This window comes from Bubalus kerabau, chromosome 3 (assembly GCF_029407905.1).
Source record: "Bubalus kerabau isolate K-KA32 ecotype Philippines breed swamp buffalo chromosome 3, PCC_UOA_SB_1v2, whole genome shotgun sequence".
Classification (NCBI taxonomy): Eukaryota; Metazoa; Chordata; class Mammalia; order Artiodactyla; family Bovidae; genus Bubalus; species Bubalus kerabau.
In genome coordinates this window covers 133,915,909-133,936,422 of record NC_073626.1, presented here as the reverse complement: position 1 = coordinate 133,936,422, position 20,514 = coordinate 133,915,909, and the positions used below count along the sequence as shown (strand labels likewise).

Sequence of the window (20,514 nt, the reverse complement as noted above, 5' to 3'; positions counted from 1 at the left end):
GCTAGGAGGACAGCTGGTTTGGAGGTGAATCTTGTGTCCCGCCTCTTGTCTCTGGACAGGACACCTGAACCCCAGTACTCAGTAGAATGTCAAAAGAAAAACCTGCAGGCAGCAATCTCACATACTCTGTGTGCTCAGACTTATATTTGGCCATTGCTGTGTACAACTATTAATACCAAGTCCTTGGGTTGCCCATAGGACTAGACAAAGGGCAATGGAAGCCATGAGACTCCCAGTCCAAGGCTCCACCTCCAGAAAGTCCTCTGGGCCTGAGAACTACCCTGAAGTAGTCCCTCTGGATCCAGCCCCCTCCACAAAATCACCCAACAGGAATATGGCAACAACAGGCCCTGAAGTTCCTTTGACCCAAGCAGGGATCAGCAAGCTTTATCTGCAGAAGGATAGGTAGTATGTGTTTTTGGTTTTGCAGATCATATGTTCTCTATCACAACTACCAACTCTGCTGTTGTAGCGCTAAAGCAGCCACACGCAAGATGTCAAACAAGTGAGCACAGTAATGTCCTGTTGTTGTTCAGTTGCCCAGTCTTGTATAGGACGTAGTGTACTAATAAAGCTATCTTTACATGAACTTTGCACTTCAGGTATGCATATATTTATATGCAACTTGTATTTCCTATAAGTTTCACATGTCATGAAGTAGTCTTCTTCTCTTTTTTAAAATTTAATAGTAATATACAAATATAAAAACCATTCTTAGCTCTCAGGTTGTGTGAAAAGAGGCAGTAGACTACATTTGGCTTGTGGGCTACAGTTTGCTGACTCTGAACCAAGCTTTGGCAGGTAGGACCTAGAATCAGGTGGGGTGGGTGCACTAAGACAACCAGAGCTTAGGATCTTTCAATCATGACAGGACAGCCCATAAGACTGTCACAGGGAGGGTATGGAAGGCACTGGGCTGGGGGTGCTGAGGTCTGGCAGAACTCACAGGTACTCAGCCTCACAGACTACCGCTTCCCTTGCAAATAGGGGGTGAGAGGAGATCGACATCATGTACAGTATTGTTTCAAGGATTTCCTGCTCAGAGAACAAATCTTGAAAAGAAAGCAGGAAGCAGCCAAGACACGGTGCTGTAGGGCCCCAGCTTGGCCCATAATATTTATTCTTTCCATCTGACTGTTTACAGGGTGGGCAGGAGACAAGGAGCCCTCCCCTGCAGAGTGAGCATGAAGACATCATCCTTTGTAAAGAACGTGAAAACACCACATAAGTAAGGGTCACTTCTTTCAAACTCACCTTCCAACCCCGGATATAAGACTGAATTACCAAGGCAGAGCTCTTTATCTGTTGATACCTCTTCTGTTGCTGTAGGATGAAAGGGGAAGATATCAGCAGTTCTATTTACATATCCACAACACACATACCAAGAAAGAGTTGGCTCACTTAGTGCAATGAACTCTTGATCACCCATATTCCTTCTGACAATCAATTAAGTATAGAAATCAAAATATCCAAGAATCCAAAATTATTACAGTTAATCCAAAGTTTGCTTCAAGGCTGGTAAATACAATTAACTAATGTCTAAATGACTCAGGACCCACCATTATTAACATCTGTTCTCTGCATCATGTTGTTAAAACATACGGTCAAATGCACAACAGATACCGATGAACACACACGGAATGAATACACACTGACTTCTGCACCTACTTCCGAGCGTGTACTCTTCTTGGTGCCATTTCTCACCATGCCACTGACTACGTCAGCCTCTGACATCCCACATTCCTTTTAGGTTTGCTGCTTTTACTGCCTCAAGCTGGGAAATCAGCTCACAAATTGAAAATAACGTTTATCAATCGACTAAACTTTATTTATCGAGCTGGTGATCTACATCCAGCCCTTGAATAGAACTGTGAAGACGTAGATGTTACCCTGACTGCATCCCTGCACTCAAGGACTCAGAGGGGACACCAGCCAGCAGTGGAAAAGAGAACTAGGGTCTGTCCCAGAGAAATGCGAGCCCAACAGGCAGGTTCAGATGCAGCAGAGATTATCCAGGTGGGCAAGGTTAAGGAAGACCCAGTCAGAGTCTTCCCAAGGGTCAGCGAGACAAGATCAATGGCTGGAGGCCGTTCTTAATTTCCAGCTGATGTCTTGGAAAGCGGAGGCTGCTAGAACACTAACTCTAGAAAAAGTGAGTGTTGACTGTGTTTAGTGGGGAATATTCACTACAACATGGGTCCTTGGGATGAAGTTTCACAGTTTTTCAAATAAATTACTGAAGCCAGGCTGTGACTCTGACCCTGGAAATGGCAGACTGCCCAGCTCCCTTTCTCTAAGCGGGGACAGATGCTCCAAGGGCTCTAGGCTACGTTCTGGAAGCTCAGAAGAGATGGAGGGTGATGTTATCGATGTATGAGCAGCAGAACAAAAGACGATGCCAGAGAGAAAGGCAGAGATCCTGACAAAGGGCAATGGAAGCCACGGGACTCCCAGTCCAAGGCTCCCCCCCTAAGCCCGCAGGAAGGGTTCCAGGCCTGAGAACTACCCTGAAGTAGCCCCTCTGGACCCAGCCAGAGGACCTTGTTTCTGGGACCTTGGACAAGTCACTGCCCTTCTTGGTCTCAGTCTCCCCATCAATCAAATGAGGAGCTGGAAAACCTCTAGGATTCCACACAGAAGGATACTCCATGTCTGCAGGGAACAAACTGAACCTATAATACCTGACCACTGCTTCTCACATCCATTTAGTACCTCCATGTTTTCTTTTAAAATTCCTACATGGCTTGAAAATAACTCCCTCTTTAAAATTCACCTTAAGGAGCCATGAAATACCACAGATTATGGGTTTTAAGGTAATCAGTAACTGAAAATGGACATTCAGAAAATCTTTGATTTACTTGGTCAAGGGAAAATCACTGGCTTGGATAACTACAGATAACTGATGGAGGTATTACATAGATACTGGAGTTTATAAAAAAAAAAAATTTTTTTTTTTTAACAAATTGAAGGTTTGTGGCAACTCTGTGTTGTCAAATGATGGCTAGCATTTTTTAGCAATATTTTTTAATTAAGGTATGTACTTTTAAAGATATAATGACACTGCACACCTAATGGATTATAGTGTAGCACAAACATAACTTTTATATGCACTGGGAAACAAAAGATTCGTGTGACTAGCTTTATTGGAACAGTCTGGAAACAAACTCACAAAGTTTCTGAGTTTTGTCCATAGTTAAAATTCTGAAACAGAAATAACATTCTAAAGCTTGGGTTATTATTTGTTTTCATTCTAACTCTCAGCATCAAGAATTAAGAATACATATGATGACTTTTTAAAATCTGGAGATACCAAAGCTTTATGTTGCTACTATCGGTTCCTTTCCTGTTTCTTCTCATTCTTCTGACGAAATGGCCCCTTCCAGAAGGTCTTCCTTGACCACCCCATCTAAAGTAATATCTGTCTCACCATTATTCTAGATCTCAGTTCTCTATTTCCTTCCTAGCACTTACTACAATCTGCCATTGTTCTGATTATTTATTTGCTTAAATGCACATTGTCACTCACTAGACGTAAACTGTGTGAGGTCAGCAACCAGGCTGTTTGGTTCACGTTGCTATTCCCTCAGAGTCTGGCAGAGGAGGAGTTTCAAAACTATTTGTAGAATTGAAGACAGATAAATTTAGGATGCTTCAAAACTTATTTTTTTTAATTAATGATCTCAAAATAAGAAATAATAAAAATGGGTTCCTTGAGGACTGGTTATTTGCTAGTCCTCCCACTCTAAGGCAAACAGAAAACAGAGCGTTGCAAAACTGCCAAAGGACAAAGTACCACTATGTGCAGCCAGGCTGGAGACAACAGCCCTCTGGGCCTTTGCAAGATACATGTGAATGAATTTATCATTAATGTGGCTGGCTAGGGTCAGACTTTAACACTTGTACCATTGGTTATACTCTTTTAATTCAAGGAAGCAATTTTGAAGATGTTCTTTTAAATGTAATTTCTCTTTACTCATTTAAGTAACATTGATTTCTAAAACTCAGAAATTTATACTAAAATGGATTACATGAGAATAGGCCAGCCTAAGTTATGTTCTAATTATACACTCCTTTAAAGTAAAACTACTCTACAGCTGAAAAAGAAGAACACACTTAAGGAGATTTGATTGCAATTTTAATCCACTCTCCAACCCACTCTCTAGTGAAAAAGCAGAGAATGAAAATACACTTGGCAGCAGCGCCCTTAGCATTAAAATTCATTTTGTGAGAACACAATGCCAAGTTCAACCTAGCCTAGAGGCAAACCTTCAGGTTTCCCTCAAACCTGTTATGCCGCCAATGAAACATCTATAATTGAGTGAGAAAGAAAATTCCCCAAAGAAATTCCATATCAATTAAATAAATATACTTTATTTTCGCATCTTTTCCCAAAGGGCCTGATATCTGAGGACTAAAGGAAATCCAAACCTTTACCCAAACCCAGAATTCTACTAAAATGTGGCACTAGCTTTCTAGAATTAAAACCATTTTCAGAGCTCCTACAATAAATGGAGGACAGCCAATTATTTGGGAAAACTGACCCTACCCTACTCAAATGGTTAAATAACATTATCTTTTCCAATCTGAAAACCAAATTCAAGATGTAGACCTCCACTACATGTATCTCCATCAGCGGAAAACAGTGGGATGAACTCAACTGGAGCTCTGACTTGTCCTGGACTCAAACCCCATCTCGGCCATCTAGTAGCTGTTCCTTAGTTTTCTCATCTTTAAAAAAGGGGACCAGAAGAGGACCCATTTCACCAGGTCATTGGGAAGATTAAGTATGTAAAAAGTTACTTTCATAGTTAAGTACAGAACAAACATTTGCAAAAAAGTACCATGATTATACCTCAAAAACGTCATGAGCTCTTACCGCGTATCTCCTGAACCAGGCAGCAATCACAATTTGGCTTTTTCTCATCAGCAGGAAATGTGTGCGACATTTCCACCCCCGATAAATCTTCTGAATGAGAGTGGCCAGGTCCTCAAGCCGTTGCTTCCTCAGGTCTTCTAATTTGAATAACTAATAAAATAACAGATGGAGAAAACTATTTGGATGAATTCATGCAAGATACACAATTCAGGGTACAGTGTTTCACAAATGTTTTACAAAGTGTTTTACAGTGTTTTACAAATGTTTTACAAAGTGTTTATGACAAATCACATAAGGGCTGGACTGAGCTCTAGATGTGCCTTCACACTATCAACGAGGATGAAATTGTTAACAGAAGGGAGGTGATTTCAAACGATTGCTGAGGTTTCTCTCAAACAATTTAAATACTTTTGTATTTCACCATATTTCCAATAAACCTCTATGTTCATTATATTTCATGCTAGTCTCTTCAGTTATAAAAATGTTCAATCAGATTTTTTTAATAAGTAGAGTTTTAAGTGTTCTTAACTTAAAAAATTTTTTTAATTTGGGTGACTTCATGTACCTCTAAATGGTAGAGTTGTCTTTCCTACAATTACTGTAGAATTCAGACATTACACATACAGACTGGATTAACCTTCAATTTTTATGAATGAGGGAGGTTTTACTGTAATATCAGTTTCTTTGATTTTTAAAATATTACACCATCTATCAGCTCAAAAATTTTGATGTTTCATAAAACATGTGTTCTTCCACTACCCTTTATTAAGCCATCCACTTGGACATTTGTAGAAAAACAAAAATGTGACATTCTTGGTAGCATCTTGGGTAACACTATAAAGTTAAACACCCTTTAAGAACTTGCTTACATGATTATAACACAAATGCAAAATTACATACTGTTCTTGGGTTTCTAATGAATATCTTTGATCTACCAAAGGAGTATTCTTCCACAGGAATCTCCAATTCGTTAAACAAAACTTCCACACCAGCTCTATAAAGATAAATAAAAGCAACACATGTTCTGAGTTACAAAAATAGGTTATCTTATCTTAAACCATGATATTAGGTTCTCAGATCAGATCAGATCAGATCAGTCGCGTCCAACTCTCTGAGACCCCATGAATCGCAACACGCCAGGCCTCCCTGTCCATCACCAACTCCCGGAGTCACTAAGACTCACGTCCATCGAGTCAGTGATGCCATCCAGCCATCTCATCCTCTGTCGTCCCCTTCTCCTCTTGCCCCCAATCCCTCCCAGCATCAGAGTCTTTTCCAATGAGTCAACTCTTCGCATGAGGTGGCCAAAGTACTGGAGTTTCAGCTTTAGCATCATTCCTTCCAAAGAAATCTCAGGGCTGATCTCCTTTAGAATGGACTGGTTGGATCTATTTCTAAGTATAACTGTTCTTTCAGTAAGCATCCTTTCATCAGAGAATTCCCAGATTGAATTCCACAAATTTAACCAAATCCAGGGGTAAATGCTAAAAAAGCATTTTGGGTTCAAACTACATATTCTAAGAAAATATGCTATTAAAGCCAATTTCTTGATTTCATTAGCTGCTGCTGCTAAGTCGCATCAGTTGTGTCCGACTCTGTGCGATCCCATAGATGGCAGCCCACCAGGCTCCGCCATCCCTGGGATTCTCCAGGCAAGAACACTGGAGTGGGTTGCCATTTCCTTCTCCAATGCATGAAAGTGAAAAGCAAAAGTGAAGTCACTCAGTCGTGTCCGACTCCCAGCGACCCCATGGACTGCAGCCCACCAGGCTCCTCCATCCATGGGATTTTCCAGGCGAGGTGCTCAAATAAACGCATAACAATGGATCAACCAGGGCCAAAAGAGTATGCAAGAAATTCACATCTATTTTGAATCCTCTTAGTTAATCCCTGTAAACATTTTTAAGCACTGCTCCTACTACTCAGATTGTAGACAGGGACCAAGAGTGCTAAGTGCCAGGCAATGGAATGCAAAAGAACACAGGCCTTACAGGGCAGAAGCAAGGGCCTGGACTTGGCTCTAACCCCTTCATCCTAGAGCCTGGATTTAAAGTCAGTCTTTAGCCCTAAACTCTGCCCCACCAACCTGTGGACTGGACACCCGGCAGGGAGGAATACTTGTTCTGTGTATTATAGTAGACAATGACTATAATACCCTGGAAATTAGCAGTAGCAAATGACATAGCACCCAGACCCTAATTACTTGGGCACTGAATTATGCATCAGAGACCACACCGTAAGTCTGGAATTTCTTGCAATACGAGGTGAGCATGTAATTCTACTGATGCTCCTGTGACAGGTCAGGTGCACTGACAATGTGGAGGCTCAACCAGTGCAGTGAAAGAAAATCCCATCAAACAGCACACTGGCCCTGCTGTAGTAGCTGGGAAAGCTTCTATGGCCTGCAGAAGAGTAACTTCTGACTCTGGTGAGAGCAGAAGAAAGGCCCTTGCACAGACAAGGCCTGGATTCTCTCCTGCAGCAGCCCCCCACCAGCACACAAGCTCTCTCTGCTTGGGTCTGCAGTGGTCCAGTGCTCTGCTAGGACTCGATGGGTGAATGCAATGTAGGGCGGATGAGCTGAAAAGCCACATGGCCCTGAGTTCTGCCATATTCTCCAATCCAGTTTTACTTGCAATAACACTGACACTGTGAACTCTCCTGTGTTCAGATACAGAACACAGAATCAGATCAGATCAGATCAGATCAGTCGCTCAGTCGTGTCCAACTCTCTGCAACCCCATTTATCGCAGCACGCCAGGCCTCCCTGTCCATCACCAACCCCCAGAGTTCACTCAGACTCGTGTCCATCGAGTCAGTGATGCCATCCAGCCATCTCATCCTCTGTCATCCCCTTCTCCTCTTGCCCCCAATCCTTCCCAGCATCAGAGTCTTTTCCAATGAGTCAACTCTACAGAATAGATAGATATAAATTGAAGTGAAAGTCGCTCGCTCAGTCATTTCCGACTCTTTGCGATCCCATAGGCTATACAGTCCATGGAATTCTCCAGGCCAGAATACTGGAGTGGGTAGCTAGCTTTTCCCTCCTCCAGGGGATCTTCCCAACCCAGGGATCAAACCCAGGTTTCCCACATTGCAGGAGGATTCTTTACCAGCTGAGCCACAAGGGAAGTCACAAGGGAACAGATATAACTGGTCCTATATCTATTTCTTAATTGGTACAGACTTGGGCAAAGAATTCGATCCCCACTCCCTACTCACTCTCTCTGGGGTTAATTCTCCAGGAAAAAAAATGAAAAGCTGAAAGCAGTGATACAAGATGCCTCTAACTCGACCCTGCTATGATTCTACACAAATACAATTATCAATCACAAATTTCCCTCCTGCTAACTCGCCATAGCATATCTTAGAAGTTCTATTGACATACAAATTCCAAAGGTAGATGTGATAAGCCCTGTTTTAACCTTGAAGACCAAGCGCTCTATAATTAATAAAAATTGGCACAAAATGGTATCCTGACAGAAGACGGTCCAAAACAAGTTACATCCAACTTTTCATAGGATTCTGTTTTGCCTGAACAGCACGTGAAGAAAACAACATGGCATTTGTATGTTTTAAAACTTCATCATTAAATGTGATTAACGAATGTCTCACCTTGCTGGTCCTTTCCAGTGAGGCCATGTTTGTTTACAAAGCATTTTGTATCTTTCTAGGCAAGGTTCATAGGCCTGCCTGAAGGCGTAGCCTGCCCTTCTCACGCGGACATTCTCCAAAAGACCCAGATACCTGACCTGATGACACACTAGACCCTCGTTGAAGACGTGTGCTGCTTTTTTATCGTTCGGTTTGATACACCTGAAAGAATACACAAATTTTAGTTTTTAAACTCTGTCTCTTACAGATTGATCTGTCCATGTTTTACAAAGTATCACATATAGTTATTTCACAGTGACATATTACTTATCATTCTTGGAAACCTCGTCATTTCCTTTGAAATTATTCCAGATCATTTTATAAAAACATTAAGATAAATACACTGCAGACTCAGCAATAAAAAAGAATAAACTCTTATGTACAATAACATGGATAAATATCACTGACATTCTGTTGAATGTAAGAAGTCTGATGTATAAGAGTACATATTCTATGATTCCATTTATACTAAGTTCCAGAGAAACTATTCCTAGTGAGAACTCGGCAGTGTTTTACCTCTGGGGAGAGGAAGGCGTGAAGATGGACAGGGAAGGGGCACAAGGAAATCTTCTGGGTTGATGGAAATGTTTTATATCTTGGTCAGGATGGGGCTACATGGGCATAGAAATATGTAAAAATTCAACAGCCTCCACAGTTAAGCTTCATATATTAGATTGTGTATATGTATATTACATACCTCAATGAAACAGTTAAAAACACTGCTGTCTCACTAAATCCCTATTACCTCCCTCCTTTTAAACAGAGCACTTTGCTGCCCAAGGAAAGACTAGATTTCCCAGCTTCCTTTGTAGGTAAGTGTGGCCATGTGACCAAAATTTTAGCCAGAGCAGAAATGATGTTTGCTACTTCTGATGTATTGTTAAAAGGAACTTGGTTCTCCCTTTGCTCTTCTGCTAAGTGCTGGTTGGCATGTTGACATGGTAGAGAGTTATCTCTGACTATATACATAAAAGGAGATATCCTCAAAATGGCAGAGCCTCAACACAGAAGACATTGCTCTATTAGCCTTGAAGTCTGTACACTTAGAAGTTACATAAGAAATAAATGTTAATCTTGTTTAGGCCTCTATGATTTCTGGATCTTGCTGGAGCAATCTCTATATCTTAATTAATATACTGTTAAACATTTATGGTTATATCTGCCTCACCATAACTGTCAAATAAAATCCACATGCATATACAATATATGAACAACTAAATCTTACATAGTTTGACCCTGGTGTTTTCTATGATTTTCCTTTTTACATTTATAAAAATAATGCTTACTTTTTGGTTAAAGAACAAACAGATCAATGGAACAAACTAGTGAGTTTAGATCTAGATGTCTACACATATATTCAACTGATTTTCAACAAAGGCATCAGGGCAAATGAGTGAAAAATAGAGGTTTGTTTGTTTTTCTTTTCAATACACAGTGACAAAACAAGATACCTATCTGGGAAAAATAGACCTTAAAATGAATCTGAGACTGAGTCTAAAAATAAAGATATATATATATACACTTAAAATGATATATTCACAACGTTGGAGTTTATTAATTAAGAATTCTTAGAGACCCATTAAAACCACTGAAAGAGAAGGAGAAGAAAGGAATTTTCTGGGGGTGATGGAACATTCCATGTCTTGATCTGAGTAGTTGTTACCAAAGTGTATTCAGTGGTGAAAAAACAATGGAGCCATTCACCTAGGATCTGTGCATATCACTCTATACAAATTATACCTCAATTAACAGAATCTTAAGGTTTAAAAAAAAAGTTGACGCAAATGAGAATAACAAAACACTGATCGCACAAAGTTTCTTGGTTCATTTTTTTGGAAACTAGGATCCTTACCTAATATATGTTCTAACCTGTTTGCAACCAAACCAGGGGATGCTATTTACATTTGCTATGAACACAAATATTAGGGCAACAAGCCAAACACGAAAATATTCTTCATGCTAACTTCCTCATAACTGAATTTTCAAAGACAACAGGAGAAAGTATGTGTGGGCGTGCATATGCCACATGAAACCTGACCTGTTAGACACACACCCTCTATCACCTACTTCATCAAGTACACACATCTCCAACTCTAATACTAATCGGCCTTTACTGAATGTTGAAATCTATGATGACTTAGAAGCAAAAAAAGAAACCAGATTTTTTAAAAGGGGTTCTTGTCTTGTTTTGAAAAAATTTCGATTGTTTCAGAAATCAATACTTGAGGCATATGCTTCCTCACACAAGACCTGCAACTCAGGTGTCAATGGGCCAAGTCAATGTTACAAGAATCCACAATGAATCCAACAGAAGAGTTTATGCAAAACCTTATCAGAAATAAATTTATATTTTGTTTCTTGTCTTTAAAAAAAAACAGAAAGTTGCTCCTGTATGCCAACAACCCAATTAAGTATCTATTCCCATCCCCCACCACACTTCTTCTTTCCTTTTTAAAATTCCTTATTTTGGGGGCACTGGAGTATTTTTCAAGCACACCAAAGACACCATATGATTTGAACTGTTTAGTTACCCCTTTGCTTGGGCTATACTCAGATTTAAGCAAACAGGAAAATGATCCTCCTTGTGAATGCCTTCATAGTTGAATGGCCAAAGAATTTTATGTGCCAGAAATACCTAATGTAGTTTGGATTCTTGGTCTGTAGATTTTTCATCAGAGTGGCTACGGATGCTTTGAACTGTGAGCCGGCTGTAGGAGGCCTTTTCAGGTTGATCTTGGCAGGGTTTCCTTCGGGAAACAAAGATTTGATGAGGGCGTGTCCAGCCTTCCACATAGCTTGGGACAGGTCCCGATAGAGAAGGTCATTGTTCTTGTCCACAAATCCTTCCACTTGGTACAGCACCTATGGGCAGCACATGGGACTCAATAGCTGATACGCTGCACACCAGAACATCAAACAGCTGTTAAAAATATCCTGAGACTATCTATATTGCAGCCTCTTCTTTCTCCATCAAAAAACCCTCAACACGTTAGTCACACTCTAATACCAAATTAGCCTCCAAGTTTAAATTCCATCTGTCTAAATCACAGAGGAGTTCAAAATAAATTCTATTACCCTTCAGGATTTGCAAGAATAAACTTCAAAAATGTTATCATAACATTTTCAAAGGATTTTAGGGTTTTTTTGGGTATTCAATCATATTTTTGAGGTTTTACTTATATTTTTTAGTTTACATACGCCAATTCAAGTGTGTTTAAAAGGAGACAGGGGAAAACAGAGATAACATTGATATTTTTATAGACATCCTACACCAGCAGGGAAATTGACCAGAAAAGTATTTTTTAATAACATGGGCTAGTGAAAAAAAAAAGTACCAAGTTCCAACGTTTTGAAATTAAAGGTAATTTAGATACTACATACTTCATATTTGGGATTCCCTGGTGGCTCAGTGGTAGAGAATCTGCCTGCCAGTGCAGGACACTCTAGTTAGATCCCTGGGTCAGGAAGATCTCCTGGAGAAGGAAATGGCAACCCACTCTAGTATTCTTGCCTGGAAAATTCCATGGACAGAGGAGGCTGGTGGACTACAATCCATGAGGTCACAAAAGAATCAGACCATGACTTAGCAACTAAACAACAACAAAAAAACTTCATATTTACTAAATACAAAATCAGATTTTGTTTCTCCTCTGACGTTTGCGAGCTTATTTATAATTACTGTAGGGACTTCCCTAGCAGTCCAGTGGTTAAGACTCTGCCTTCCGATGCTGGGGATATGGGTTAGCTCCTTGGTTAGGGAGCCAAGATCCCATATGCCTTGCAGCCAAAAACCCAAAACATAAAGCAGAAGCAGTACTACAACAAATTCAATAAAGACTTTAAAAATGGTCCACATCAAAAAAATAAATAAAATGGAAAAAATTAAAACCTTACTGTATGTCTTTAGTGACTGCTCATTTTTACTGGCAAATTTTTTTTGTGTGTCAATAGATCTTTTTTACAGGCTAGCTCTGAGCCTGAAAATAATAAAATTTATTTTTTAATATATACTTGAACTCTTTGATTAGGTCCACTGGCTTTCCTTTCAGATCTCAGTACTAGTAAGATTTTTCTCAATATGATCCAGATTCTATGCCCACTAAACATTCACGGATTCTTCACCCCCTCAGCAGCTCCATTTATCCTCCAGAGCTGGCGCTGGTCAGAATGCCATCTCTGAGGCAAGGTGTCTGCCCTCCAAGGAGTAACTGTGACCTCCCCGGGGTCCCGGGCTCCCACACCTTGCCAGCATAGTGCTGGATCCTGAAGCAGCTGTGAGGAAGGGACGTGTCATTGAGGAACCGGGAGCATTTGCTCATCCTGCTCTCAAAATGCTGGTGGGTAGCGCAGACTTGGTTCAGCTTTTCCAAGAAGGTCTCATCCGTGACCGTGCCTGGCCTAAGGCACTCTTCATCCAGCATGGCTAGGATCCCATTTGTGTTCTAGGAGAAAGGAAATAAAAAGGTTTCCTTCCTTCCTCACTGTATTGTTTTCATAATTATTCCTAATTATGCTGTTAAACATAATCAACTTAGTCACAAGAAAAATTCTGTTTTGTTACAACAAAAAGTGGAGAATCAAAACAAATAACAAAGAAAAACACAGGAATCAACCCCTTCCAGGGCGTCCCAGGTGTGTTGGAGGAGGGGGCAGGAGTGTCTTTATGAGGTTCCCCCCACTTCCCCCATCCATGGTGCCTCCCCCACAGAACAGGATGTAGGAGTTACCTCAGCCACCTCAGCAGGCTGATGACTGAAACTTATGTAGTTCAGAAAAAGGCAACTTATACCGCAAAGACCAAAAAGCAAATCTGAAAGTCAGGAACTAGTCTGACACTACTATCTGTATAACATGTGGTCCTAAATCACAAAGCACTGTCTTCTAAGGCCATTATTCGATTCATAGCTTGAGAAGGAAATCGGTTTCAGATGTTTCCAAATTGCTCACATGTTCAAAATAGTTTATTTTACTGGGAAAAAAAGTGATGTGATTGGGATGCTGCTTTTAATGATCAATGCAATCAAGCTATGTTTCAAGAATCATCTGTTTAGTATAAAATTCTCCTTCCATATTAAATTTCGAAATGGATGTTAAACATGAGTTGAGAATTTGTTTGCTGAGTATTCAGACCCTGTGATCATATTTATCCCAAGAGCTGTCAGCCCAACTAAACCCAATAAAAAAAATCAGGAAACTTCTACTTTGCTAAATAAAGGCTGTTGTTCCTTTGATTGCCCCTACGGGCCCACACATCTCCATTCCACAGAGAACAATCTACTGACCATTAGCCCTACCCACTTCCGCTAGGGCAAAGTCTCATGGCTCTCCTCTTCTCTTTACAAAGCCGTGACATCCTCTGACCAGCACTTAAACACTTCACACACAAAATCTGGGGGAAGTGTGGACTCTCAGGAATCAAGTGTGTTCATAACATCCCCAGAATAAACATTATCGTTAGGTGTTGCTGAAAGGAAACATTTCCTTTATGTATCCAGGATCCTACACGGACATGAGTTTCTTTAATCACATATGCAAGGGGATTTTGGGCTGAGATAATTTAGCTATATTAGGTGTATTACCACTGTTCCTTGCCCGCGCCCCCCGCCCCCTTCTTAAAGGGAAATAATTAAGTGCAATGTTCCATTTATGAAGAGAGAAGTGTTAGTCACAACTTCTGGAAGTTAAAATTCCCTCAGCAAATTACTTCGGTCACAAAACTTACCAGAAAAACTTTTCAAGAAATCGATTGATTTTCTAAATTTTAGACTACAGTTTTAAATTGCTTAGGTGGAATATTAGTGTTCACAATCCAAAACTGTCCAAATTTTTCAAAACAAGGCTTATTTTTTAATTGAAAAATAATAATGGCTCAGAATTTTTTTTTAATTCAATAGTCAAAGGTGCAGCTTTCAAGAATATTGTGACTACTGAAGGAAAAGATATTGGTGAACTATATAATATTCAAAAACATTTTGTTAAAGATGAATAGCAAACGACCTGTTGGACATTTACAGCCTGTGATTCTATTGCTGAAACAGCACTCATCTATGATGACAGCTAAGTTTACGCATTGCTTCAAATTACTTTGTTATCAAGGTCAGGATCCTAAGCTTTTACACACAAATGAGTCTTCCCACAATCAATTCATTCATAATAAACTACAAAATATGATGTAAACACAAAAATCTTAGATTTGGAAAGGTTACTAAAAATGACACAGTAATTTTTCACACCTTAAGCCTCTGACATGCATAATTTGTAACCTGAAAAATCCCATGGCCCTCAGCCACCTGTGAAGTCACACACTGTCCGTCACATCCTTAAGCAAGGCCGTGATCCATACCAGCCACCCCTGGGATCCTATGTCATTCAGCTCCAGAGATGGTGCCTTTATCTTCCTTTAATTTGAACTGCATGGAGTTTTGTTGTTTTTGTAAACTTTTTTCCAGTTTTACTGAGATATAACTGACATAATACTGTGAAAGTTTAAGGTGTACAACATGTTCATTGATCCACAACCATATTGCTAGTTACCTCCATCACATCACCTAATTACCATTTCTTGAGAACATTTAAAACCTACTTCCTTAACCACAAGTATATATAATACAGTGTTGTTAACTCTACCACCATGCTGTACATCAGAGCCCAGAACTCTTTCATCTTACAACTAGAAGTCTGTATGCTTTGGCCTACATCTCCCTATTTCCCCCAAATGTTAGCCCTTGGCAATCACTATTCCTTTTATTCTGTTTCTGAGTTTTGTTTGTTTGTTTGTTTTTTAACTTAGATTCTACATACAAGTGATATCATACAGTATTTGTCTTTCTCTGACTTCTTTCAGTTAACATAATGCCCTCAAAGTCCATCTTTATTGTCACAAATGGCAGGATTTCCTTCTTTCTCAAGACTGAACAATATTCCATTGTATATGTACACCACATCTTCTTTACCCATTCATCTGTGGACAGACCCTTAGGTGGTTTCCCAAATCCTGGCTATTGTGAATAAAGCTGCAGTGAATGTGGCAGCGAAGATACTTCTTTGAGATCCTGATTCTGGGTTTTTTTTTAATATATATACCCAGAAGTGAGATTGCTGGGTCACATAATAGTGCTATTTTTAATTTCTTGAGGAACTTCTATACTGTTTTCTTATCTTATTTTTTTCTTTCTTCTCTCTCTACACTGTTTTCTATAGTGGTTACATCAATTTACATTCCCACCATCGGTACATTACTCTCTCACCACATCCTCACCAACAATCATCTTTTTGATAATAACCACTGAATAGTATGTTAAGAGGTCACTAGAATTTTAGGAACGGCATATTTTGATTTGGTAAACATCTTTTTTATTGAGTTTCCTATGATCAGGGCTCTTATTTCCAGGAGCGGTGGATTGGACCTGGGATCCCTGCACATAAGATAGAATGGTGTACCTAAGGGCATAGCATCTGAGCGTCAAGACCGGGCTCTGTGATACGGCAACAGGATGAGCACGGGGGAATACTGGCTAAGTATCAAAATGTCTAGCTCTCAATGTATGTGTTTAAGAACTGTGTGTAATTTCTTAAGCTTGTGATAAAGTCTCCACAGAACTCTATTTCTCTAACATGTTCAAATATTGGAAATACTAAAGCTTAACATTGAAGGCAGTCAGATCATTCGTAACTAGTGAATTATACTACCAAGAACTTGTTAGAAAACTGTACTTAATACTCACATTTTCTATTAGGTCACAAATGATAGCATTATTGAAGTACTCAATGTGAGTCCATTCTATGTCCTGAAAAAGAAAGAACATAATCAAATCCCATATAATGATGCTACAACACTACTATCTATAATACAAGACTTTGCCCATCTTACTATCTTCCACTTCCTCTCTGAAAATTTCCTTTATAAAAGTCAGGGTGGCAAATGTCATTTTCTGGTTCCCCAAACTCTGGTAATGCAGCAGTCTAGCACAGACACAATTTGATTGAAATAAATGCCCTTGACCTGGGCTGAGACGGCCTCCCCTTCCAGACTCCCATCTGTGGCAATTTCCCATGCACTTTGCTGGCTCTGGGCCATTTACTCACCAGGCCCTCGGGTCAATATTACTTTGTATATATTTACAATGTTTATAAGGAAATAAGTCAGAACTTGAACCCAAGAAACTAAGGCCTAGATTTTTCTGTTCTTAATTTGTAATCACAAGGAAGAAATTCATTTTAGAGTCAACCCCATGTTTAGGGCCATTAACTATTTCAAATGTAAAAATAGAACACTGCTAAGAAAAGTATTTTCAACAGAAAGAAAAAATGAAAACCTAGGCACTGGTTCTAACACTAGCTACAAAGCCAAAGCTGGGAGGCCAAATGTAAACATTCTGTATCTGCTTACACTCTGTCCGTAAGTGTAAACATTTATTTTTCCTCTAAGGGGAAGAGAGCTAATTCATACTGTAAGCTAAGGATCTTTCTATATACTCTTAGAACTGGTTTAGACAATCTGTACAAATTGTTTTAAGTTACAGATCAAAGTTTGGGTATTCACTTTAGGATGAGAAGACAGGAAGAGAATAAATCTGGCTTTTAGGATGTTTATGTTAAAAAAGGTGTCATTCAAGTATAAAATGTTTCTAAAGCATGATAATAATTCCAAATGGTAAATGAAATATTTATGATTTAGTTTTTGAGTAGATGAGTTATTTTACTAAGTCACTGGGGATAATATTCACATTAGAAAAATCTATACTGAGAGGCCATAAAAAGAAGATTCTGTGTCTTTAATGACTTAAAATGACACTATAGAAAAATGAAGAAAAATAGGTAATATTACTAAAATATTAAAGCAATAAATGAAATGGAAACAAAACATAATGCAATACAGATACAATAAAATTTCTCCTTTTGTCTAAAATAAATACATTTATACATAGAAAAATGTTGGCTATTTAAAAAAAATCAAAGGGTGAAAACCAAGTATCTGTTTTAAAATTAAGGATGAATGTATTCTGTAAATATGACTTGATTATTTTCCAACTACATCTAAATGAGATAATACATCCACAGCACTAGCATTAAGATCTGCTTTTATTAAAAAATTTTAGAAAATCAATGTTTTTAAAGAGTGAACAAAGTCTTAAAATATTTTCAAATTTATATACAAGACTTTTTAGGTGTACTGTTCTCTTAAGTTTGGGCAAATGAGTAGCATCAGGTAACCACCACCACAACCAGCCTCCAAAATTCCCCCAAGCTGCCCCTCTGTAGTCACACACCTATCCTCTGGCCACTACTGACTATTATGTCTCTATCACTGGTGCCTCGACAGCTCTGACTTCTCTAGAATGACATACAAATAGGCTTATACATATGTAGCCTTTGAATCTGGCATTTTTCATTTAGCAAAATGCATCTGAGACTCCTTAACGCTCTTGTGTGTATCAATTGTTTGTTCCTTCTCATTGCTGAGTATTAGGGCCTTGTACAGATGTACCACTGTTTTTCTGTTCAATCATCTCAGACTAGTTTCTTAACAGGGTACTATTTTATTTCACTGCACGGGAATCCCGTGAGACTCAAGTCCGTCAACTGATGTCCACTGAGCACCCACTATGTGCTGAGCACTGTCCTGCACCCACAGCAAAGAAGTTCCCAGTCAGATCAGATGTCGTAACAAACAGGCTTTAAAAAAGTACTTGATACATCTGATTGTAAGGTCATATCTGAATAGTCTTCTGAAACCAGAATTTGTATTATGAGTTAAAAAAGGAATACTTAAAAACTTTTTTCAACATTACCTCCCGTATATACTCCTCTTGCTCTTCTTTAAGAGTCAGCTCAATGAAGATTTGTTGCAGTTTTTCATTACAGTAATTGATAATGAACTGCTCAAAGCTATTGTCCTATGTGGAGAAAAATGAAGACAGCCTTATAAAGCATGCCAGCAGCGTTCCCACGACAATGCAGCTCTAACATCTCACTCCACGAGAAACGTCACACACTCTTGCGGACCTAACCGCGGCCCAGCACACAGCTCTCAGACAGAGGCTGGCACACTGCAGGCACGCGAGGAATGATTCACAAGTCAAGTGAATGAATGAAGGATACACAAGTTATGCAGCTTATAGAGAATGAAGAATTTTAGTTGACAAATAAGCAGCCCACACATGGTAAAAATGAAAAGTAAATACATTCCCCCCAGAAGATCATCAAAGTAACAGTGAGATTCTTCATCTCTCAGTCATCCAAGTACTGTCTTCCATTCTCAGGTGAAACTCTGGAGCTCAAGAAATTCTTTCTGAAAGAGCTCTTACTCCCCCACCCAGGGTCATATCCCTCATTCTAACTCTTATATACCAGCACTTGTGAAAAATCATGTTATGTGTATATCAGCATGTACATGTGTATTCACACCTTTGATTAGTTTCATACTAATTGATCTCACTGGATTTTATATTTCAAAAGGGTTGACCATACATCTCTTGCTCACCAACGGAAGCCCATGCCTGAAGCAACTTGCACCTGAACAAGCACTCATTGTGTCCTGGATGAGTGAATGAATGAATGCAGGGCTCACAAAGTACAGACTCAAGGGAATCAGTACATCAAAATCATCTCCTAGCTACAGTCTCCTCTCAGAAGGGTCACACATGTATCACTTTTATGATTCTCAGCAGTTTCTTCTTCACAGCAGAGTTATTGCCTAGAAAGATCCGTTCTTAAACCATTTCTGAACAATCTGCAGCTCTTAAAGTATTGCTTTACATACAGAAGGCACAAAATGCATGTCTGTTGGATGAAAACACCAAGAACCACACCATTCAGAAAGAAGCATCTCTGGGAGATAAAGCTTGTGATTTTCACTCTCTCGTCCTCTTTGCACAGAGAGGACACGGTGGCAGTGAGTGAGAGATGGTGACCACACCGCTGACTCTTCTCCCACTGCAGTGGACAGTCCTGGCCTCAAGGCTAAGAGGGGCCGCCCGAAATGGCAGAACTGAAGCTCGCCACTCTCTGTGAATACTGAGCAGCTGCCTTAAAATCTCTCCAGAAATGATGAAATCAAAAGTCATAGGTTTTTGAAAGCTGATCTTTCAAAATCAAATTTAGTTCAACCAGAACAAATTGTAAAACGATACCTGGGAGGGAGCACCTAACCACATACTGTCCTAGAGGTTGGCTAAGGATCTCTAATCACTAGTAAAGTAATTAATGCAGGGAAATTTTAAACTCTAAACCATGAACTACACATAAACTATATTACCACTGATTAATCTTTCAGTGTTAAATGTTGAAGATAAAAGTTGTGGGTTTTTTTTTTTTTTAAATCCTGAAGGTTCTGACTTAAAAGGCACACAGTTATCACCAGAACATTCAATCAATATAGTCCTGGACATGAAGGTCATTCCCCAGCACTCATTTTCATGTAAAGTTTTAAAAAACAAGTGCTCCAATTCTCAGAGCTTAATCAATTTGACTAGCAGCTGATGTTGGTCTGATATACCAATAGATGCCTTATTATAATCTGTATAAGGCCATTTATGAGAAAGCCTGGCTTTCCTAGTTTGGTAAAATATATCTGTATACTACCCCAAATTAACACTTGTACATAAAATTAAAATTTTAGTGATTTATAGGAGCAGATCTTTGTTTTTGTTTTTGTTTTTTTAATTCACGGAGTAAATCCTTTTTGTTTATTTAACAGGTTTGTACCCATGGAGCTATTTAAACAAAATTATGCTAAATTTTCAAATGGTAACTAATGAGAAGAAGGGAGGGGAGAACAACTGGTGTCCTTGACACAGTATGTGGCTGTGAGCAGCTGGAGGTATGCTTCCAGAACAGGACTATGAAATAAATACACACAAGCGAGTTAGGAACCAAGGCAAAGCTTCACAATCACAATACAACCTAAGGCATAAATCTGAGCTAAAGTAAATTCCCCCTTAATTTTTATAAGTTCTTGTATGGACTTTTTTGTAAGTTCTTCT

At 39.3% G+C, this 20,514-nt stretch overlaps 1 protein-coding gene across 9 annotated transcripts in view; it reads right to left on the bottom strand.

Moving 5' to 3' along the window:
• Positions 1-20,514, bottom strand: part of MYO1B (myosin IB) — a 201,848-nt gene that overhangs the window by 21,799 nt on the left and 159,535 nt on the right. For all 9 annotated transcript variants that reach the window (XM_055572964.1, XM_055572965.1, XM_055572961.1 and 6 more), the window contains 8 exons: positions 18,322-18,426; positions 16,255-16,317; positions 12,772-12,972; positions 11,166-11,392; positions 8,492-8,692; positions 5,777-5,870; positions 4,877-5,026; positions 1,255-1,323 (listed from right to left, as the gene is read on the bottom strand). In XM_055572964.1, coding sequence (XP_055428939.1) covers positions 1,255-1,323; positions 4,877-5,026; positions 5,777-5,870; positions 8,492-8,692; positions 11,166-11,392; positions 12,772-12,972; positions 16,255-16,317; positions 18,322-18,426 — 1,110 coding nt within the window. The remainder of the gene's footprint in view (positions 1-1,254; positions 1,324-4,876; positions 5,027-5,776; positions 5,871-8,491; positions 8,693-11,165; positions 11,393-12,771; positions 12,973-16,254; positions 16,318-18,321; positions 18,427-20,514) is intronic.